General features: G+C 43.9%; 1 protein-coding gene across 10 annotated transcripts in view; it reads left to right on the plus strand.

The window, feature by feature from the left end:
- The window catches only part of ptprfa (protein tyrosine phosphatase receptor type Fa), a 662,508-nt gene that overhangs the window by 387,743 nt on the left and 250,671 nt on the right, over nucleotides 1–24,094 (plus strand). For 6 of the 10 annotated variants that reach the window (XM_072510632.1, XM_072510637.1, XM_072510639.1 and 3 more), the window contains exons 6-7: nucleotides 6,236–6,253; nucleotides 13,477–13,587. In XM_072510632.1, the coding sequence (XP_072366733.1) occupies nucleotides 6,236–6,253; nucleotides 13,477–13,587 (129 nt within the window). The remainder of the gene's footprint in view (nucleotides 1–6,235; nucleotides 6,254–13,476; nucleotides 13,588–24,094) is intronic. The other 4 variants (XM_072510635.1, XM_072510640.1, XM_072510638.1 and 1 more) reach the window with 1 other exon arrangement.

Genomic DNA, 24,094 nt, shown 5'->3' on the forward strand with positions numbered 1-24,094 from the left:
GAGCCACGCATTCATCCTATCTATCCTGACATTCCTACTCTGACTAGCTCGTGGCACTGGTAGCAATCCTGAGATTAATACCTTTGAGGTCCTACTTTTTAGTTTAACTCCAAACAAGGGGCAGCACGGTAGCCTTGTGGATAGCACAATTGCTTCACAGCTCCAGGGTCCCAGGTTCGATTCCGGCTTGGGTCACTGTCTGTGCGGAGTCTGCACATCCTCCCCGTGTGTGCGTGGGTTTCCTCCGGGTGCTCCGGTTTCCTCCCACAGTCCAAAAATGTGCATGTTAGGTGGATTGGCCATGATAAATTGTGTCCAAAATTGCCCTTAGTGCTGGGTGGGGTTACTGGGTTATGGGGCTAGGGTGGTGGTGTTGACCTTGGGTAGGGTGCTCTTTCCAAGAGCCGGTGCAGACTCGATGGGCCAAATGGCCTCCTTCTGCACAGTAAATTCTATGAAATCTATAACTCCCTGAATTCAGCTTGTAGGACCTTGTCCCATTTTTTACCTATATCGTTGGTGCCTATGTGCACCACGACAGCTGGCTGTTCACCCCATCCCCCCCACCAACAGAATGTCCTGCAGCCGCTCCGAGACATCCTTGACCCTTGCACCAGGGAGGCAACATACCATCCTGGAGTCTCGATTGCATCCGCAGAACCGCCTGTCTATTCCCCTTACAATTGAGTCCCCTATCACTATAACCCTGCCATTCTTCTTCCTCCCCAGCTGCGCAGCAGAGCCAGCCACGGTGCCATGAACCTGGCTGCTGCTGCCTTCCCCTAGTGAGCCATCTCCCTCAACAGTATCCAAAGCGGTATATCTGTTTTTGCAGGGAGATGACCACAGAGGACACCTGCACTGCCTTCCTACTCTTGCTCAATTTTGGTCACCCATTTTCTATCTCCCTCAGTACCTTTCACCTGCGGTGTGACCAACTCGCTAAACGTGCTATCCACGACATCCTCAGCATCGCGGATGCTCCAAAGTGAATCCATCCGCAGCTCACGAGCCGTCAAGCGGTCTAACAGGAGCTGCAACTGGACACACTTCTTGCACGTGAAGAAGCCAAGGACAGTGGACGTGTCCCTGAGCTCCCAAATCGCGCACGAGGAGCATGACACGGGCCTGAGATCTCCTGCCATGTCTTAAACCCTCTATCAAATACCAGGATTCTCTTCTGCGCATGCACCATTCTCTTAAGGATACTTCGCAGTTCATCAAAGTGAGCACTACAAACCTGCACCCCGGAGCCGCGATCATCATCCAAAACATCCAAACATGGCAGCCATCATCCCAATGTAAACAGTACTACCGAGACGAAGGCCCGCTCACCATCAAAACCGCCACTGCGAGCAGCATGATGGTGCAGTGGTTAGCACTGGGACTACGGCGCTGAGGACCCGGGTTCGAATCCCGGCCCTGGGTCACTGTCCGTGTGGAGTTTGCACATTCTCCCCGTGTCTGTGTGGGTTTCACCCCCACAACCCAAAAGCGATGCAGGGTAGGTGGATTGGCCCCGCTAAATTTTCAAATTGCCCCTTAATTGGAAAACAAATTATTGGGTACTCTAAATTTATATTTTTAAAAAACGCAACTGCAAGCTGGGCCCCACCCCACTCAGCTGTTCACCACCAAACTCCAATCAGGATCATTCAGGGACATATTTCAAGACATATATTCCAAAATAAGATAATTATGGAATGTGCATCAGGATAAAATAAAGGATTAAAAGACGAATAGAGCCAGAGCTTGCAAAAACGCAGCTGCTCCTGCGCTCACATCACACGACCCCCTTGCATAGGATTTTGAATGACAATAGAGAGTTGAAAGTCATGGGGCAGATAGGAAAGTGCAGTTGAGGCCACAATCAAATCAGCTATGACCTTACCAAATGGCATGCAGGCCAAATAACCACCTCCTCCTCCTAATTCTGATGTTCTTAAAGTGCTGCTGTAGACCATTGCTTTACTTTGCTTTGCATGTACATAATCCAGCAAGGTCATGTTCTGTTGTCAGTATGGACTACATCCTGGATGACATTCACTTACTGCATTGAATTCTGAAATACCGAGGTCACTGGTGATTTGATTCTAATACATTGCTCACAGTCTTGATGGTAATAGAAGGTAAACAAATGGAAAACTAATGTTTCTACCCACTCAAAATCTCATAATTCAAACCATTTGAAATGGCCTAGAAACCTCTGCATTTCAATGCAAATCATTGAAAAAAATTATAATTACATGATTCCTTCTCATATTTTCAGACCTTTTTGTCTTTGTCCACTGTTTTTCAGGCTTTTTTTTGTCTTTGGCTACATTCACCCCTGTATACAAGTGGCATTCAATGCTTATAGGTATTTTTTTACTCCATGGGCTGAGTTTTACAGGCCACCTGGAGGCAGGAAAGCGGGCAGGTCTGTGCATGTAATTTAGGGCTTTGTGCCATTGCTTGTCAAGGATCTTTTAAAATTTCTATGGCATCTATAATTTACGAGTGCAGGGGGTACTATGCCTGGATCACGGCTGGTCTGAGTTGTGAGGTTGGGCAAGACAGTATAGGAAGGAAACACACTATAGTAATTAGGCACAGAGTGGCAATCTGTGCTGATTGTCAATCCGACAAAGTTATGGCCCATTGTTACTTCATTAGCGAACTGAGAGACTGTATTTGTATATGACAGCCTACAGCTAAATCTCAACCTGACCTTAAAAGGGCTCAATTCAACAAAGTTCATTGGACTGTCAGCAGAAATTTGGTCATTAAATAGCAGTCCAGAAATGTGTGAACTTTAAACCAGATACCCAAATTCTCTTTGTAATATCGATAATTTTTCACTTACTTCTAATATGGAGGTCAAAGCTATTCAGATGATCAATAGCAGCAAAACAAGCATTAAAATTCTAACCACAATCTCATCCAAATCTGTTTGCACGATGTGTAGAACTGTGACTTTGTTTACCCGTTTTCTAACTCGAGAGGTGCTATGGCCAGTTCTAACAACTCAAATGCAACCCAGGTGAGTGCAAGTAAAATAATATGGCTGGACGTAGACCTCATTGACTTTGTAGCTTTATGATGTTCCCATGCCATGCATAGTTATTTATTAAACTATTGAGCAAGTTTCAACAATTTTTAAAATCAAAACAATATAATAGTAAATATATAATCATCTAAAATATAACAGATTGTCTAAAACATTGGGCGGGATTCTCCCACCGGGCGGATAAGTGCCGACGCCGGAGTAAAATCCGGAGTGTTTTATGTCGCCGCATGTTCCGGGTCCCCATTCTACGGCCCACAGGGGCCTAGGATGGCGCTGGAGTGGCCTACACCGCTCCAGTTGCCGATCCCGGCCTGAACCCGGCGCCGCGGGGTCCGCGCTTGCGCAGTTTGGCCGGCACCAACTAGCGCAGGCGCAGTGGCCTTCTTCCCCGCTCCGGCCCCAAAGGCAAATGGCGCAGGGCTACAGGAGCCTGCGCGGAAGAAAGGAGGCCGGGGGCAGAGAGGCCGGCCCGCTGATAGGTTGGCCCCGATTGCGGGCCAGGCCACTACGGAGGCCCCCCGCCACAGGCTGTCCCCGGAGCCTTCATCGCCGAGGTCCCGCCGGCTCAGAGGATGTTAGAACGGCGCCGGCAGGACTCGGCTTTTTGATGACGGCCACTTGGCCCATCCGGGCCGGAGAATCAGCACGCCGGGCCGGAGAGTCGGCACATCCCCATCCGGCGCCGCGCCAGTGCCGATGGCGCCGATTCTCCGCACTGCGAAGAATTGCGTCCCGGCGTCAGAGCAACGTGGCATGATTAACGCGGTGCCACGCCAATTCTCCTACCCGGCGGGGGATCGGAGAATTCCTCCCATAGTCTTTGGCAGTAGGGTGTGTTTTGATTACAGTGAGTGAGTCTGGTTAAAATGAGTATTTTCTTACTCTTAATACTATTTTTCAAATTGGTGGATATGCCCACTTTTGGATCCTCAAATCTGGCTCTGCATAATTGTTGTGAGCCTATACATTTTAGATTTTTTTTAAAAAGCAGCTAGGTCACATTAAGCTAAAAAATGCTTTTAATGGGAGATATGACTGTAGAGCACATATATTTTGGAATTTATTGGAAATCCTTTCATTTCATATGGTTTTGTTGGCGATATGTTTTTGTCAATCCTATTAAATCACAAACACATAGGGCATTTTTATTTTAATTTCCTCTTCTAGTTTTTCTTTTTTTAAATACATTTAGCGTGCCCAATTCATTTTTTCCAATTAAGGGACAATTTAGTGTGGCCAATCCACTTATCCTGCACATCTTTGGGTTGTGGGGCGAAACCCACGCAAACACTGGGAGAAGGTGCAAACTCCACACGGACAGTGACCCAGAGCCAGGATCGAACCTAGGATCTCGGTGCCGTGAGACAGCAGTGCTAACCACTACGCCGCCGTGCTGCCTAGTCTTTTCTTATAGTCACAGATTAATGCTAGGTCCTGCTTCTGTGGGCTTCTTTCCACCACCTTGTTCAAATGGCCATTCTTCATGTGTTAATTCTAGTAGACATTAATTGTTGGAAAGCCATTGAACTATGATAGCATCATAAAATGATCCTGCCTTCGATCAATGCTCTCATCATTCTGTGCCTATACTGTGTAGCAGTTAGGTGTGGGAGTCTGTGTGATTTTCCCCTTGCTACTGACTGGCTGTAGAATGTGCGGGAAATGATTATAATAGGACATTCAACTACTCCATAAAGAGAATGTAAAGTAGAAGGTATTACTACTACTGAGTTTTAAAATAATAGTTAATCTGCCATATAATAGAATGTTCTTAGAAATGAGGCATTGGAATTTTCTTTTTACAGAGATTTGTTGTATATACACCAAATGATGTGCTTCAGCTCTGTGAAATTATTTCAAAATATTTTATACATTGGGGGAGGGAAAGTTAGCAATTGATAAATCATGAACTGCATTTTAACGATGACCTTGCCCTGTGTAATTTATTTAAGTGTGGCAGCTTGATTCAAGCAGGAATATCCTGAGTTGTAACACAATTTTAAAAAGAATTTAGCACTATCTGCACATCACCAATCTGTGGCCCGGTAGTTCAGGACTTGAATATTGCCGCAGCTTTTTGTCTGTCACTCATCAGGACAAGCGCAAGAATGTCAAATTTCAATGGATCACAACAATTTATTCTTTACGAGAAAAGGGTGTTAGTTGGTTGGCAAGTCAACTCTGGCCGAGTAATCGCCATGCAGAAAACAACCTTTTGTCGTGTAGTTTTTAAATTGTTCGAACAAAGAACACTACAGCACAGCAACAGGCCCTTTGGCCTTCCAAGCCTGTACCGGTCATGATACCACCCTTAGCCAAAACCCTCAGCACTTCCTCTATACCCATCCAAACCATGTATTTGTTGAGATGCTTTTTGAACGCCATTAATGTATTTGCTTCCACAACCTCCCCAGGCAATGCGTTCCAGGTACTCACTACCCTCTGTGTAAATATTTGGCATTCTTGCGCTTGTCCTGATGAATGAAGATTTCGCTTTTCAGCAATATTCACCAACCTTTCATGTTAAATCCTTATCTATCAATAGTTTTAAAGAGCCTTCCTTGGCAAGGTGTGTCCTATTTAATTCTGTTTTCTGTCTCTCAGTTGAACTTCTCAGAATCCTTTGGTAAGTGCTTGGTGTTCAGACTACAGTATGCATAAAAGCAGTGGTGCATGACAATCTTCTACTAACTGAGGCATACCCTTACCATGTCTAATATCTAGGCTGCGTGTCACAGCATAAAAGCTCATATAATAAACCTTGACCAAATGATACATCCCTCTTGCTGTCCAGGAAAAGGTTTAAAATCTGATGCAATGATTGATGTGATGTTTAAATAAAAAGGATAAAAGAATATGAACTTTTTTCCCTAATATTCTGCCTGCAATGCAGTGCTGTCTGTGTGATTTACTCGCTGAGGACTTATTGTTAACCCAGAACTTGAACAAGTCCAGGCATTTACATGGATGCTGCACTGCTGAGGACAGCTTTACTAACCTTCCTAAGAAATTGCTCTGACTTGTTACTTTGCATCAGCCTTTTCTGTCGCTTAAAAAGAAATATATATATATATTATATATAATAATCTAATTCTTTCCCTTTTCTTTTGGTTTCTTTATTTTTTTCTTTCTCTCCTGTACTAATGCTTCTCTTTAATCTTATTTGCATTCAAATTACCTCACCAGGTGGTACACCAATCAGAGGTAAGAATGCTGAACGTGCTCAGAATCATCGTCCTCACTCCATTTTCCCTTTCCTCCAATGTTCTCATTTCCTAACATTCTCTTGACCCCAACACTGCTTTTGCCCATCTTTCCCTTCTCTCATTCTCAAACCACTGGCCCATCTGTTTCAACTTCTCAGTGCATAGAGTGGTTTTTGTTCTTTTGTGTTTATACACTTTTTTTTTTACACAAATGATCATTTATCGGAACCACTTAATCACCTGGATAAATTCAGATGACCACGTGCATTTTAGAGCTGTGCCTGAATCTGGTTCTAGTGTGTAGGGAATGAATGTCTCCAGGAGTACTGACCCTTAAGATTATGCAAGAAAAGCTGAGATTCATTAGAATTGCTGAAATATCTTATGGCTTGATCACATCAACATAAAACAAACCTCCATGATTTTTGCATTCTGATTGGCTAATATAATTATATCACATTCTGGTTTGCAAACTATGTTCATTCACTTACCGTATAAGTCATAGTTTAATTTTCTAACATACATTGTAGGAGAAGGGCAACTTCATGGAGTTTGAAGGTTAAAATCAATTAATTTCCAGTGCCTCTTAGCTGGTCATTGTGCAAATAGATGTGAACCAAGGCATATTTGTAATCTTCAAACAATGGTAGACAGCAGTTTTCAAACAGAGTCAACACTGATAATGTTGTCAGTGATGTTTGGGTGAAATCAATTCAATTTTTTTCAGATGCTGTATTTGTTTCTCTGTAATACTCTGCAATCAATAAAGCAATAGATATTTCAGGACATAGTCAGCTTTTTAAAAGATATAACAATATTGCCTTCACTGAATTATGGATTTAAGATCTTTATGGTGGTTTAACAATCTACCAACTTAGGTACACCGAGCAGTGAAAAATTTGGTGCCACCATTTAAGCAGTTTGTATTTACTTTCTAACTAATGTGACTTCAATGCTGCCCTTATTGCTTTTATATCAAGTATTCAAATCCCCCCCCCCGCCATTTCACTCAATACCACCTACTGAGATGTAATGAGTATATTTTTCCCTTCCAAATTCATACAACTTTTACCTCTTAAATAGGACCCCTTCTAGCTAGGTTAGCCCCAACACTTTCACGTTGTTAAACTTATGAACCTGCATCAGATGCTTCTCTTCACCTGAGCCCCAAATTTACCTCCCAATTCTAAAATTCCTGCTGGCAAACCTTGTTCTATTCACAAAACTCATCCCTGAACTCTTCAGCCTGTGGCTGAAAAATAGCTAGTTTAGTTAAGTGTGAGGAGCACTGTGTGCAAATTCAGGAGGACTTGATTAATACATGGATGTCAGTGAAATTTAATGTTGAGAAATGTGAAGTTGATGAATTTAGGAGGGCGAAAATGCAGACAACACACTTGCACACAAGTCATTTTTTTTAAGTGAAGAAAAGATACTTAAAGGTTCAGATATAAGTTAGAGAACATTTTAATGCAACTTTCAAGAGAAGCACATTGGATCCTAGATTATTTCAGTAAGTTGTATAAAGTGCAAAAGCAAAAGGACGATGCAAAACCTATAGAAATGATTGATTAGGCCATAGTTAAAGCACTTTGACCAGGAATGCAAGAGTATGGAGAGGTCACACGGGAATTGCTAAATTGATGACACCAATAAGAGCCTTCAGTTAAGGAAATAGATTTAGAAAAAGAGGTCTAGGTCTCTTTTCATTAGAGAAAATGGGTCAAGAGAAGTTTGAGTGACGTTTTCAAAGTAACTTAAGACTTTCTAATAAGTTATAAGCCAAACATATTTCCACTGGCTGTAGTTGGCATAAATTAGTGATTAACAAGAGAAGAATCGATTTCTTTTGCATAGGGTTTATTAGAACATGGAACATACTGTCACTAATAATGGTGAAGCACAATGCATACTGGCTTTACATTTGGAAGTCGATTAATATTTGAAAAAATTAATTTTAAAAGAAAAGAGGATATTATTAAGTGGATAGCTTTCAGAAAGGAAGAACAGTAAGAAGTCTTACAACACCAGGTTAAAGTCCAACAGGTTTGTTTCAAATCACTAGCTTTCGGAGCACTGCTCCTTCCTCGGGTGAATGAAGAAGTATGTTCCAGAACCGTATATATAGACAAAGTCAAAGATGCAAGACAATGCTTTGAATGCGAGCATATATATATGTTTCTGGAACATACCTCTTCATTCGCCTGAGGAAGGAGCAGTGCTCCGAAAGCTAGTGATTTGAAACAAACCTGTTGGACTTTAACCTGGTGTTGTAAGACTTCTTACTGTGCTCACCCCAGTCCAACGCCGGCATCTCCACAGAAAGGGAGAATATAGGGGTTAGTGGTCTATATTTTGCTCTAATATTGTAATATTATTCTCCCTCCACCCCACCAATCCCCCCTCCCAGTCCAGCAACACAGTCACATTGGGCCGCCTCACCTGTTATAAAGCTGCATCAGACTTCTGCTTTTCCTATTATTACTTGGGCTCTATTGATTATTTTTAAGAAAGAGTTGTTTCTAATACATTATTTAACTAGTCATTTGAACTGTATCAGATCTCGCCAATTTGCACAGCTGATAGATCATTACTTTCAGCTTACTTTGTTTACTTGCAGCTCAATGTCATTGAGATAACACCCGTATTGTCATGTCTTCAGATATGTTAGTGACTTAGTTTGTTTGCACATCCAAAATGTGTGCAGCAATTGACCCTGTGGCCACAGATACATTTCAGCTTCTGCTTTTACCAAATTATTGGGTGAACTTCACATAACCAACAGAGGTGGAGGTTGGGTGGCTACTAGACTAAACTGAATACACAATCTATGAGGATGATGTAATTCATTGTTCTATTCTTGTATTAGGGTCAGACACTACTGCTCCGTCTCCTGTGACATTAACGGTCTAGGCACTGGAACCATTCACCATCGACTACACTTAATAAAATTGAGCATTATTTCAATTAATCCATCCATTTCATTAAATCATTATAAAATATTTCTCAGTTGAACATTGATAAAGGGATTGAGATGTGCTTTACATGAATTAATATATATTTATCCTGTTTAAATTAAGCAGAAATTATTTTAAAAGGGCACATATATTGATGAAACTGCCATGATAATAGCACTAGCCCATTCTTTGCTATTAATTAACTTATTTTCAATCTAAATAGAATTATAAAACCCTTAACAATAAAAGGTAAATTAAGGACAATAGATTCAAGGGTCAGGAGATTCTTAATATGTGTTTTTAATATGTCTAAAATCACTCATTTTGTTGTTTTAGAAGTTGCAGTATCCTTGCCTGGTAGCCCTTTGAAGGCTGTATTTGTAAAAGAGCAAAGGAAAAGTGGATTAAATCATGATATTTGACCAAGCGGCATCTTCTGTAGACATTTGGTTAGGAGAATATATCTCTCATCTGGAAATTGCATTTAATATAGTGGTGGTTCAGTTATCCGTACAAATACTAAACTTTTTACTTTCTTGTTAAGCAGGGATTTGGAGAGAAGTGAGAGCTGTGAATGGTTTCTCAAATGTGTTGATAATCAGTGATTATTGCGGGCACAGCTAAGTAGTGAACACTTTTCATTTATGTGGGGAAAATTCTAATTCCAATGTTTTCTGGTAGTGACGTGGGCCCAGAACAGGTCGATTTCTGTATTGTTAACACCTGCATGTACACCAAAGGAATACCTCATGGCACCTGAGCAATATAAAGTTAATTTATTATAGGATACACCATTGAGCATCAGCAAATCATTTACCTTCCAGTTCATGCTCAACAAAGTGGAAAGTGGAGGTGTTTGGGTTGATGTGCAGTTAATTATATCCAATTCTTCACTTTTAGGATGTTATTTTTAATTCAGCCAGAATGATAGGAAGAGAGTCTCCTTTCTCTACTAGCGACCAACATCCTATATGAAAACTGCTGCATTCGCAGCTCAAAAATTGCCTATATTGGCACAAATCTGACGGTCTTTCGATACAAGGTGATAAATTTGCGAAATGGAAAGGTCTCATTGATACAGTTTGGTGATGCTTTAAGCTACATCCAGATTTTAATTTGAGTACTTGAAGCTGGCCACAAAAGTCTATAATGGAAATTACCACTATATCCAGCACTTGGTATCCCTTGATGAGCATAAAATGGTTGATTGAGTGGAACTGCTCAGTTTACATTGTTTGATCGCAGCGGCATTGCCAAATGTTCACACTTTTTTTATATATGTCCAAGGATGCATGGCATATGCATGTTTGTTTATAACAATACATGCATGCCAGAAGGTGTACGGCAATGATTTGAATTTTTCCAAATGTGTCTTGACAATTAAAAAGAAAATCTTAAAGTAATGTTGTAGCTTTGTTCTGGCTAGGCCAACAACAGCCGAATTATGCTTTTATTAATGCATCACATTGTATTCAGATTTGATTTTTCACGTCTGTTTCTTTTGGGAGGTGTTGATTATCTTTATGTAAGTGCAGCTTAGCTTATGTAGGGCACTATCTTCAGGATACTGCAGCTTCCTTCAAACTGCTGTTGTAGCGGTTCATATGTATTTTCAAAAGTCTGAATTTACACTTTAATGGAACTCGGCCTGAATATATTTAAATTTAGTATTTTCAATATTGCCTGTTAGGTATTTATGTCCGGGTAGATCTGACTCTGCTAAATTTCTCATTGTTTGAAACATTCTGGATTATTTTTAGCCATGTGTTCTGAACTGGAACATTTCATCAGCATTCTATTGGTCACCAGCTCTGCTATTTTAGACCTTTGGAATCCTACCTTTTACTCCTCTGATGAAACAAAACAATCAGTGCTTTAGTTCCAAGATGCTTGTGCATATTTGAACATCTTATTGCACTACTAGAATTGCGAAATAAGATTCCCCCAATAAGTTGAGACTTGTTGAACCCAAATGGCAAGATGAATGAGTTGACCAGAAGTTTATTCTATACTTATAGTAATCTCACAGTTGCACTATATTAGAATGATTTTATCTCCTACAGCTGCAGTTTCCTTTTTGTTGTAATTTTTAAAGTCCAAATAGGAATGGTCCAATGATCTAGTTTGTAGAATTTCCAATACATTGTGTTTGAAACTTAGTAAATTCCTACTTCATGAGCCCAAACTTGTGCATTTTGTGAAGCATGCACTCACTTTTGTTTTTGATCTTTAATGTGTTATTGCGTAGGACATTTTTGTTTATCAATGGGATGGAGCTTAATTCATTAGGAGCTGTATTTGTTCAGCAACATGCTGGGCTCCTATCCTTTAATGAAGTGGTTAGGTATATAATGAGTTCACACAAAGTCATTTGTGTTCAGAAATGATAAGTTTATGGTTATTTACCCATTCAAGTTTTCAGAAAAGGTCACAAGCAGTCTAGATCGAGTGTAGGATTTAAACAAAGTGAACTTGGATGCTGTATACCAGGATTTGATATTCATATCCTTTCTAATAAAACGGATGGAAAATAATGCATTGCTTTAGCTTTCTTTTGTACATTCTTCTCTTTTCCAGTTTCAGAATAAGACACATGATCAGGCAAAAAACAAAAAGAAAATTTGTTTGCAATTCATCGTAAACTGTGCCAAGACTTGATTTTCAGGATTTTAAATACAGCCTCTAAAAAGGATACTGCAGCTAAAGTGAACCATAAGCATTTCAAAACATCCTAAAACTAAAACAAGATTAGCTTTTCGATTTGAGATATATGTACAAGATTACTTCTGAGCCTTTAATGTAGGTGTATGGATAGTGCGATAAGTTTCTGTTAAATCCATTTGTAACACATCATTTATTACATTTTTAAATTTTTTAAATGTCAATAAAGAGATTTTAAAATAAAAAATTGCAACTGCAATTGAGGAAGACTTCTCACAACTGACACGTGATCAACCTTTCTTCACTTAGGGTATAAATCCTGTACTTTCCTGGCCCTCCGAGTTTGTCCCTTTATGCCTAGTTGATAAAACATTGCATTATTAAAATACATTCATAATTTTATCTTTGTATAAACCTGTATAAAATATTGACTGCTTTTGCTAATGGTAGAATAATTGTCACAGGGTGATAATGGTGATTAGAAATATAACCAACTGCAACAAGAATATTTTTGTGGATTAGATGGCTGATTAGTAGGACTGATGTTCTAGTCCAATTGCAAACAATGCAGTCATTATTTTCTTTATTATACTCTTGGGCTACATTTCCTTAAAAATTCAGAAGACACGAGGCATCCTACTCAGCAAAGCCAACTTGCATTTTGTGGTACAATTTGCTTCTGCCTGTGATGCATTGATGAAATCGTTCTGTTTTTGTGAAACAAACCTCTGGCCACACAGATCGAATTAAAATGTTTTTCGTAGGTTCTTGAATAAAGCTGGATGCCCAGCCCATCAGCTTCTGCTGTACATTATGTGAAACATGATGAGAGGCTGAGAAGTACAATTTTCTGTATCTCACAGGGACGTACAGCTGTCTTTAGTTGAAAGTTTCTTAAAATTAGCTATCAAAATTCAGTTACAAATTAAGTGCAAGCTTCTGACTCTGAATTTATCGATTGCTGGATGCAGCATGTGCATTACCTTGTAGACTTCCTCATTAGCAGGGTAATAAGTATAGCACTCTTCACAAATTTTATACAACTGCATGAATGTCTTGGTTATTTAGCATGTAAGGGTTGAAATAACAGCCACTGCAATGCACTGTTCAAATGCAGAATAGGGAGTGAAGCACCAGGCATGTTATGTTAACAAAAAATTTTCATGTTTAGGCAGTCAGGTGAAAACCACTCTAGCATGGAACTGTGAAGCTGGTGAGGGTTGCTGGGGAAATAGAATCCTATTTCAAGATCAGCTCAGTTTCATGTATGCCTTAAGAGGATGTGATCTTTTCTAAATTAATCCTTAAACATACTTCACTTTATTGTTCTTCACAAAAGTGAAATAATTGTAGGTTCAATGTCAGTTTATAAACTGAAGTTATTAGCCCAAGGGTACAATAAAATATTAATGAAATGTGTGTGTTTTCATTTCATCCTTTCACACTTTGGGGGAAAAAGACAAAGGGGAAACGTGTGCATTTTGCATTTGAAGACCACCATATCCTGTTCCACCACATGATTTTTTAACATTTTCTGTGTCTCAGATCTGGATAGCTTGTTGTTGGATCAGAAATAACCAGAGCTGTCTGTGTTTTTATACAGGAGCCTTGCAAATTGAGAACAGTGAGGAGTCTGACCAGGGCAAATATGAATGTGTATCAACTAACAGCGCCGGGACACGTTACTCTGCTCCTGCCAACTTGTATGTCAGAGGTAGGAAGTGGACTACTTCAACTTGCTCCGCATTTCAGTTTGTTGATGCAAATGTCTAGTTTGTGAGGGACCTTTTCTGGACTGTTATGCATTTAATTAATTTTTTTTTTCATTCTAATTATTGAATTCTTTTTATGTTGCAAACTAACTCACCTTTTTTTACATATTCAAACAAGGATACCAGGACCATTTCCATCAAACACCTGCAACATAGATTACTTTCTCTGTTCTAAACAGCCTGAATGTTGCTTTAAGTATATGAATCAAAGGTGCAATGTTTCAAGATTTTGTTTTTGTTCTTTTGTTACTTTTTCTCTCCTGAGGTTTCTGTTTTATCAAAAGAAGATCAGACTGGAGACTTTGTCAGGATACCAGCTTTCTAAGGTTTCCAGACTTATGTTGGTAATGTAAATGATGGATATATTCCATTTAAAGACTTTATCCTTTTCAAAGTGAGTGCTTAATACTTTTGCTAGAGTTTACCTGCATTATCATTTTCCTTTTTTCCAAGTGGGCCCTGTTAACTGAACATTTTTAATTGGGTGCATTTATTCTTTCTGATTTTGGATTTTAAAAATTACAATTATTTTAAGAATCATCACATATGCTCTATTTTATATCAGCAAAATTCTCAAATGTAATCAAAAACTTGAACTTCAAGAATGTGGGATACAGCATCAGCAAAGACACTTAGGAAGCAATTTTGGTCTGCTTATTATCTTGTTTGCACATGTAAATGAGGCAATAGCAGGCAAAATATGGTTTTAGTTTCTCCTATCCAGTTTGAACTGATTTCAGAGCTCATCCAATTGTCCTTGGAGTGGGATGGCAGAGATTCTAAGTGCCAGAGATCAAAGAAAATTACAGCACAGGAACAGGCCCTTCGGCCCTCCCAGCCTGCGCCAATCCAGATCCTTTATCTAAACCTGTCGCCTATTTTCCAAGGATCTACTTCCCTCTGTTCCCTGCCCATTCATATATCTGTCTAGATCCATCTTAAATGATGCTATCGTGCCCGCCTCTACCACCTCCGCTGGCAAAGCGTTCCAGGCACCCACCACCCTCTGCCTAAAAAACTTTCCACGCACATCTCCCTTAAACTTTCCCCCTCTCACCTTGAAATCGTGGCCCCTTGTAATTGACATCCCCACTCTTGGAAAAAGCTTGTTGCTATCCACCCTATCCATAGCTCTCATAATTTTGTAGACCTCAATCAGGTCCCCCCTCAATCTCTGTCTTTCCAATGAAAACAATCCTAATCTACTCAACCTTTCTTCATAGCTAGCACCCTCCATACCAAGCAACATCCTGGTGAACCTCCTCTGCACCCTCTCTAAAGCATTCATATCCTTCTGGTAATGTGGCGACCAGAACTGCACGCAGTATTCCAAATGTGGCCTAGCCAAAGTCCTATACAACTGTAACATGACTTGCCGACTCTTGTACTCAATACCCTGTCCGATGAAGGCAAGCAAGCTGTATGCCTTCTTGACCACTCTATCGACCTGCGTTGCCACCTTCTGGGTACAATGAACCTGAACTCCCAGATCTCTCTGTACATCAATTTTCCCCAGGACTCTTCCATTGACTGTATATTCCGCTCTTGAATTAAATCTTCCAAAATGCACCACCTCGCATTTGCCTGGATTGAACTCCATCTGCCATTTCTCTGCCCAACTCTCCAATCTATCTATATTTTGCTGTATTCTCTGACAGTCCTCCTCGCTATCTGCAACTCAACCATACTTAGTATCATCTGAAAACTTGCTAATCGGACCACCTATACCTTCGTCCAGATCATTTATGTATGTCACAAACAACAGTGGTCCGAGCACAGATCCCTGTGGAACACCACTAGTCACCTTTCTTCATTTTGAGACACTCCCTTCCACCACTACTCTCTGTCTCCTGTTGCCCAGCCAGTTCTTTATCCATCTAGCTAGTACACCCTGAACCCTATGCAACTTCACTTTTTCCATCAACCTGTCATGGGAAACTTTATCAAACGCCTTACTGAAGTCCATGTATATGACATCTACAGCCCTTCCCTCATCAATTAACTTTGTCACTTCCTCAAAGAATTCTACTAGGTTTGTAAGACATGACCTTCCCTGCACAAAACCACGCTGCCTATCACTGATGTTTATTTTCTTCCAAATGTGAATAGATCCTATCCCTCAGTATCTTCTCCAGCAGTTTGCCTACCACTGACGTCAAGCTCACAGGTCTTTAATTCCCTGGATTATCCCTGCTACCCTTCTTAAACAAAGGGACAACATTAGATATTCTCCAGTCCTCCGGGACCTCAGCCGTGCTCAAGGATGCTGCAAAGATATCTGTTAAGGCCCCAGCTATTTCCTCTCTCACTTCCCTCAGTAACCTGGGATAGATCCCATCCAGACCTGGGGACTTGTCCACCTTAATGCCTTTTAGAATACCCAAAACTTCCCCCTTCCTTATCCCGACTTGACCTAGAGTATTTAAACATCCATCCCTAGCCTCAACATCCGTCATGTCCCTCTCCTTGGTGAATACGGATGCAAAGAATCTCACCCATTTCCTCTGATTCCCATGCATAAATTCCCTCTTTTGTCTTTGAGTGGGCCAATCCTTTCTCTAGTTACCCTCTTGCCCCTTATATACGAACAAAAGGCTTTGGGATTTTCCTTAACCCTGTTAGCCAAAGATATTTCATGACCCCTTTTAGCCCCCTTTATTGCGTGTTTGAGATTTGTCCTACTTTCCCGATATTCCTCCAAAGCTTCATCAGTTTTAAGTCGCCTAGATCTTATGTATGCTTCCTTTTTCATCTTAGCTAGTCTCACAATTCCACCCGTCATCCATGGTTCCCTAATCTTGCCATTTCTATCCCTCATTTTCACAGGGACATGTCTGTCCTGCACTCTAATCAACCTTTCCTTAAAAGACTCCCACATTTCAAATGTGGATTTACCCTTAAATAGCTGCTCCCAATCCACATTCCCTAGCTCCTGCCGAATTTTGTTATACTTGGCCTTTCCCCAATTTAGCACTCTTCCTTTAGGACCGCTCTCGTCTTTGTCCATGAGTATTCTAAAACTTACGGAATTGTGATCGCTATTCCCAAAGTAATCACCGACTGAAACTTCAACCACCTGGCCGGGATCATTCCCTAATACCAGGTCCAGTATGGCCCCTTCCCGAGTTGGACTATTTACATACTGCTCTAAAAAACTCTCCTGGATGTTCCTTACAAATTCTGCTCCATCTATGCCCCCAACACTACATGAGTCCCATACAATGTTGGGGAAGTTAAAATCTCCCATCACGACCACCCTGTTGCTCCTACATCTTTCTATAACCTGTCTACATATTTGTACTTCTACTTCACGCTTGCTTTTGGGAGGCCTGTAGTAAAGTCCCAACAATGTTACTGCCCCCTTCCTATTTCTTAGCTCTACCCATATTGCCTCAGTGCTCGAATCTTCCATCGTGCCCTCCTTAATCACAGCTGTGATATCATCTCTGACCAGTAATGCAACTGCTCCACCCCTTTTACCTCCCACTCTATCCCTCCTGAAGCATCTATACCCTGGGATATTTAGTTGCCAGTCTTGCCCTTCCCTCAACCAAGTCTCAGTAATACCAATAATATCATATTCCCAGGTACTAATCCAAGCCCTAAGTTCATCTGCCTTACCTGCTACACTTCTCGCATTAAAACAAATGCACCTCAGACCACCTGTCCCTTTGCGTTCATCGTCTCTTCCCTGTCGACTCTTCCCCTTAGTCACAATGAGTTTATTATCTAGTACTTTACTGGATTTAGTTGCTGCCTCTTTACTGACCTCTAACTTCCTGATCTGGTTCCCATCCCTCTGCCACATTAGTTCAAAACCTCCCCAACAGTGTTAGCAAAAGCACCCCCTAGGACATTGGTTCCAGTCCTGCCCAGGTGTAGACCATGTGATTTGTAATGGTCCCACCGCCCCCAGAACCGGTTCCAATGTCCCAAAAATCTGAACCCCTCCCTCGTGCACCATCTCTCAAGCCACTTATTCATTCTGACTATTCTTGAATTTCTACTCTGACTGCCTCGTGGCACTGGTAGCAATCCTGAGATTACTACCTTTGAGGTCCTACTTTTTAACCTATCTCCTAACTCCCTAAATTCTGTTTGTAGGACCTCATCCCATTTTTTACCTATATTGTTGGTGCCTATATGCACCACGACAATTGGCTGTTCACCCTCCCCCTTCAGTATGTCCTGCAGCCGATCTGAGACATCCCTGACCCGTGCACCCGGGAGGCAACATACCATTCGGGAGTCTCGTTTTCGACCACAGAAACACCTGGCTACTCCCCTTACGATTGAATCCCCTATGACTATAGCCCTGCCAGTCTTTTTCCCGCCCTTCTGTGCAGCAGAGCCAGCCACGGTGCCATGAGCCTGGCTACTACTGCCTTCTCCTGGTGAGTCGTCTCCCCCAACAGTCGTCTCCCCCAACGGTCGTCTCCCCCAACGGTACACCTGTTTTGGAGGGAGATGACCGCAGGGGACACCTACACTGCCTTATTGCTCTTTCTCTGCCTTTTGGTCATCCATTGCCTGTCTCCCTCACCAATCCTAATCTGCGGTGTAACCAACTCACTGAACGTGCTATCCACGACCTCCTCAACATCGCGGATGCACCAAAGTGAGTCCATCCGCAGCTCCAGAGCCGTCATTCGGTCTAACAGCAGCTGAAGCTGGACACACTTCCCGCACATGAAGGAGTTAGGGGCATCGGCCGCGTCACTGAACTCCCACATTGAGCACGAGGAGCATAACACGGGTCTGGGATCTCCTGCCATTTTTACACTTTACCTTAACTGATTACAAATATAATATCAAATAATGAATAAGTGAAAGGAATAAAGATTTTACTTCCCAATCATAATACTTACCAACACACGAAGAGTTAAATTTCTCCCAGCTACTGCTAATTGGAGCACTTTCCTTATCAGCCAATCAGATCACTGCTTTGCTGTGATGTCACTCTTCAAGGTAAGTTTTTAAAGAGGTAAACTTACCTTCCCGACAGACCCCTGGCCACTGCTCCTGCCGAAAATCTGAAGGCCACTTCTCCTGCAGCTGTGTCCCCGCCGCTCTCCTCGCGCTCTTTTATCCTGTGTCCCCGCCGCTCTCCTCGCGCTCTTTTATCCTGTATCTCTGCCGCTCTCCTCATTCTCTTTCACTGTGTTGCCGCCGCTCTCCTCACTCTCTTTCACTGTGTCCCCGCCGCTCTCCTTTTTATCCTGTGTCCCCGCCACTCTCCTTGCGCTCTTTCACTGAGTCTCCGCCGCTCTCCTGCGCTCTTTCACTGTGTCTCCGCCACTCTCCTCGCGCTCTTTCACTGTGTCCCCGCCGCTCTCCTCGCGCTCTTTCACTGTCTCATCTGAACAGAAGGTAGCCTAAAATATGCAAGCGCATTGTGATTGTTTGACATTATTGGCATGATTTCCTGACCCTGCTGTACAGTATTTGCTCTGTCTTGTGAAGGGACTTTAGGCATCACAATTCTTTCTAGGAATCCCAGTCTGGGGTGGTGAGGATGCAACAGGAGGAAGGAGTTGTTTCCTGAAGGCTTTTGTGAGGTTGGCGACATGCCATTATCCTGCCATGATGGCCAGGACTGTAAGTTCCTGCTGTCAAATACCACCACAATTTCAAAATTTGCAGATTTTAAAAATAAATTTAGCGTACCCAATTATTTTTTTTTTCCAATTAGGCCAATTTAGCGTGGCCAATCCACCTACACTGCACATCTTTGGGTTGTGGGGGTGAGACCCACTCAAACTCGGGAAGAATGTGTAAACTCCACACAGACAGTGACAGTGATAAATAGGTTCTTGATTAATAAGGGGATCAGGGGTTATGGTGAGAAGGCAGGAGAATGGGGATGAGAAAATATCAGCCATGATTGACTGGCGGAGCAGACTCGATAGGCCGAATAGCCTAATTCTGCTCCAATGTCTTATGGTCTTATGAGCACAAAACTTGAAAGTTTTGTGAACTTTGAGGTGGGAATGATAGACTTTAAAAGGACCCTTTCTTGAGTTTTACAGTTAAAAGATATCATCACTGGACTTCCGGTGGCGGCTATGAGGGAGTAAGTCGCATACTTGGTGGCTCCCGCTCTGGCCAGGATTTTGGACCTTTTCCCCCGACTTTTTCGTGGCTTTGAGTTCTGATTTTGAAAGTGCGGGCATTTAAGCACTGGATCCACACAGTGGTGCATGGAAGGGAGAACCCCAAGGGATCGTAAGGGAATAAATAGAAAGACAAGCAAGGGCTGGGTAGAAGTGGCTGGGTAGAAGTGGCTGCTGAAGCTAACATGGCCGAGGTTCGGGCCCCTGCTGCGACGGCCCAGCCATCGATGGAGGAGCTGATGCAGGTCATCCAAGAGGGCTTTGCCAGACAGAAACGAGATTGTCTCGACCCAATAAAGGAGTCGGTCGATCGAATGGAACATAGGCTGGATGCGCAGGATCGGACGATCCAGAAGTTGGAGAAAGCGCTGGCGGACGAGGAGGAGCACCAAACGGTGGTGGAGCTAGAGGTGGGGATGCTGAAGGATCAGCAGAAAAGGCTGTTAGAAAAGGTGGAAGAGCTGGAGAACAGCGCGCGCCAGCATATTGCGTATCTACCAGGACCTGAGTGTTGAGGTGGCCAATAGGAGGGCAGGTTTCAGGCAAGTGCAGGAGATCCTGTTCAACAAGAAAGTGAAGTTCGGGCTCCTCTAGCTGGCACGCCTCTGGGTCACGCATGAGGACCAGCACCATTACTTCGAGTCGCCGAAGAGGCGATGGATTTTGCCAAGAAGAAGGGTCTGGCTCAGAACTGAGAACTTTTTGGACTTAAGTGGCAGTATCTTTCTCCTGTTTTTTGAATGATGTATAGATGGCTTGGTTGTTGCCTTTTGTTTTTGTCTTTGAAGTTTGGGTGAAGATGGAGGAGTAAAAGATATTCGTTTTTTGTTGGGTTTTTCAGTGTTTTGATGGGGATGGTTGGTGGTTTTTTAAAAAAAAATTGTATTACTTTAAATTGTATTATTGAGGGGTTTTTTGCAGGGGTCTCTGCCTCTCTTGGGCTGTCTCCTATGGTAATTAGGAGATGGTTCGGTTTTGGTTTGATGCAGGAAGTGGTTTTGATGGGCGGGGGCGGGAAGGGGAGTAGGGGGCGGGAAGGGGAGTAGGGAACAATAGGTGGGAGACTTTGTGGCGCCAGAGGTGAGGGTCACCAGGCTAGCTGGGTGAGCTAGTCCACGGAAGCACAGTGGGGGATGTGTATTGGTTCAATACGGGGCAGGGGTTGGATTATAGGGTGATGTTGCTAGGGGGGCGTTACTCTGCTGACGCGGGAGAGACCTGGGTTTGGGCACTGAGTGGAGGTCAGGGGCTACCTGGAGGCGGGCAGAAGGTGGCATGGCGCATGGGTGGGGGGCGGGTCCAGAAAGGGGAGTGGCTGATCGGTGGAGTGGGGGGTGCGGTGCGGTGCCCCCCATCCAGGTTGATCACGTGGTACGTTAGAGGGCTGAATGTGCCAGTCAAGAGGGCCCATGTGTTCGCGCACCTGAGGGCTCTGAAGGTGGACGTGGTGATGTTGCAGGAGACACACCTGAGAGTGGCGGATCAAGTTAGGCTGAGGAAATGCTGGGTCAGTCAGCCCTTCCATTCGGGGCTGGATACCAAGACGAGAGGGGTGGCGATCTTAATTAATAAGTGGGTGCAATTCCAGGCGGGCAGTATAGTTTTGGACGGGGGGGGGGCCGTTCTGTTATGGTGAGCGGTAAACTGGAGGGGAGGAAGGTGGTATTGGTTAATATCTATGCGCCGAACTGGGACGATGTTGAATTCATCAAGAGGGTGCTGGGGAAGTTACCAGATCTGGACTCGCACAAGCTGGTGATGGGAGGGGATTTTAATACGATTATCGACCGGGCCCGGCCTGGACCGGTCGTGCACGAAAGCAGGGAGGGTGCCAGCGATGGCAAAGGAGCTGATAGGGTTCATGGAGCAAATGGGGGGGAATTGACCCATGGAGGTTTAGGCAGCCAACGGCTAGGGAGTTTTCTTTCTACTCGCATGTACATAAAGTGTATTCCCTGATCGATTTTTTTCATTTTGAGTAGGGATCTGCTGGCGGGGGTGGTGGACACTGGGTACTCGGCCATCACTATTTCGGACCATGCCCCACACTGGGTGGAACTGCAGGCCAGTGAGGAGAGCTTCCAGTGCCCGCAGTGGCGATTGGACATGGGTTTGTTGGTGGACGAGACGGTGTGCGAGAGAGTAGGGAAGTGCATGCGGAACTACCTGCAGGTCAACGACACAGGGGAAGTCTCAGCAGCGGTGGTCTGGGAGGCGCTGAAGACAGTGGTGAGAGGGGAGTTGATTTCAATCCAAGCCCTTAGGGACAGGACGGCCAGGGCAGAGACGGACCGACTGATCAAGGAGATCCTACGGGTAGACAGGAGGTATGCGGTGACCCCAGGGGCGGAAATGTTAAGGGAGCGTCGGAGGCTGCAGGCTGAGTTTGGGGCACTGTCCACGGACAAGGCAGCGGAGCAGCTTAGGAAGGCGAAGGGGACGCTGTATGAATATGGAGAGAAGGCCAGCTGAATGCTGGCACAGCAGTTGAGGAAGAGGGATAAGGTAGTCGACGGAGATGGGAACCTGGTAGGGGACTCGGCTGGGCTAAACAGGGCGTTTAGGGACTTTTATAGCGGGCTCTATCGCTCGGAACCCCCCAAGGGGCCCGTGGAAATGAAACGCTTTCTGGAACTGTTGGCTTTCCCAAAGGTGGGTAGGGAGCTGGTGGGCGAGTTGCGGGCTCCGATTAGGGCCAAAGAAATATCTGAGGGCTTGAAGGCAATGCAGTTGGGTAAAGCTCCGGGGCCAGATGGGTTCCCGGTGGAATTTTACAAGAAATTTTCGGGGATATTAGGGCTGTTACTGGTTAAAGTTTTTAACAAGGCGAGGGATAGAGGGTTGCTTCCCCCGACGATGTCACAGGTCACCATCTCGTTAATATTGAAGCGGGACAAGAACCCAGAGCTATGTGGGTCCTTTAGGCCGATCTCGTTGCTTAATGTGAACGCTAAATTGCTGACCAAGGTGTTGGCCTCCAGGATTGAAGATTGTGTGCCGGAGGTGATAATGGAGGACCAAACCGGATTTGTCAAGGATAGGCAGTTGGTAGCCAATATAAGAAGGCTGCTTAACGTGATTATGATGCCCCCGGAGGGAAGGGAAGTAGAGGTAGTTGTGGCCATGGACGCGGAGAAGGCGTTTGACTGGGTAGAGTGGGACTATCTATGGGAGGTGCTGGGACAGTTTGGGTTTGGTAGGGGCTTTATCAACTGGGTCAGGCTGTTGAACCAGGCCCCGGAAGCCAGTGTAAGGACGAATAAGACGACCTTGGACCGGGGGACAAGACAGGGATGTCCCCACTGCTGTTTGCGTTAGCCGTAGAGCTGCTGGCAATTGCTCTGAGAGCTTCGAGGGGCTGGAAAGGGCTGGTTAGGGAGGGGGTGGAGCATAGGGTATCGCTGTATGCGGATGACTTACATATGTAGCAGATCCAGGGGCAGGGATGAGGGAGATTATGGCGATTCTGGGGGAATTCAGCCGCTTTTCGGGATACAAATTGAATATGATGAAGAGTAAGATGTTTGTAGTCCAGGCAAGAGGTCAGGAGGGCCAGCTGGGGGAATTACCGTTCAGGTTAGTGGGAGATAATTTTAGATATCTGTGGATACAAGTGGCGCGTGACTGGGGCCGGTTACACAAGTTGAACTTGTCCCAGCTGGTTGAGCAGATGAGGGGCGAGTTTCGGAGATGGGATGCGCTCCCGCTGTCACTGGCGGGGAGGATGCAGTCGGTTAAGATGATGATATTGCCGAGATTTTTATTTGTGTTTCCCTATCTCCCTGGCTGCCTCCCTCTTTCTAAGCTGCTGTGCAAGCATTCTGCTGGCCTTCTCTCCATACTCATAGAAGCCCCCCTCACCTTTCTCAGCTTCTCCACTGCCCTCCCTGTGGTTAACAAGCCAAACTCCGCCTGTAGCCTCCGCTGTTCCCTTAAAAACCCTGCCTCTGGGGTCTCCGCATACCTCCTATCGATCTGTAGTATCTCCTTTACCAGTCGGTCCGCCTCTGCCCTGTCCACCTTCTCCATATGGGCCCGTATCAAGATCAGCTCCCCTCTGACCACCGCCTTCAGTGCTTCCCAGACCACCGCCTTCAGTGCTTCCCAGACCACCGCTGCTGAAATTTCCCATGTCATTGACCTGCAGGTAGTTCTGAATACATTTCCTCAGCCGCTCGCACTTCGTCAGCCAAAAGTCCCACATCTAACCTCCAGTGCGGGCGCTGGTTACTGTCTTTACTAACCTGCAGGTCAACCCAGTGCGGAGCATGGTCTGAGATTGTAATCGCCGAGTACCCCGTGTCCACCACCCCTGCCAGTAAGGCCCTGCTCAAAA

The sequence above is a fragment of the Scyliorhinus torazame genome, chromosome 7, assembly GCF_047496885.1.
Source record: "Scyliorhinus torazame isolate Kashiwa2021f chromosome 7, sScyTor2.1, whole genome shotgun sequence".
NCBI lineage: Eukaryota > Metazoa > Chordata > Chondrichthyes > Carcharhiniformes > Scyliorhinidae > Scyliorhinus > Scyliorhinus torazame.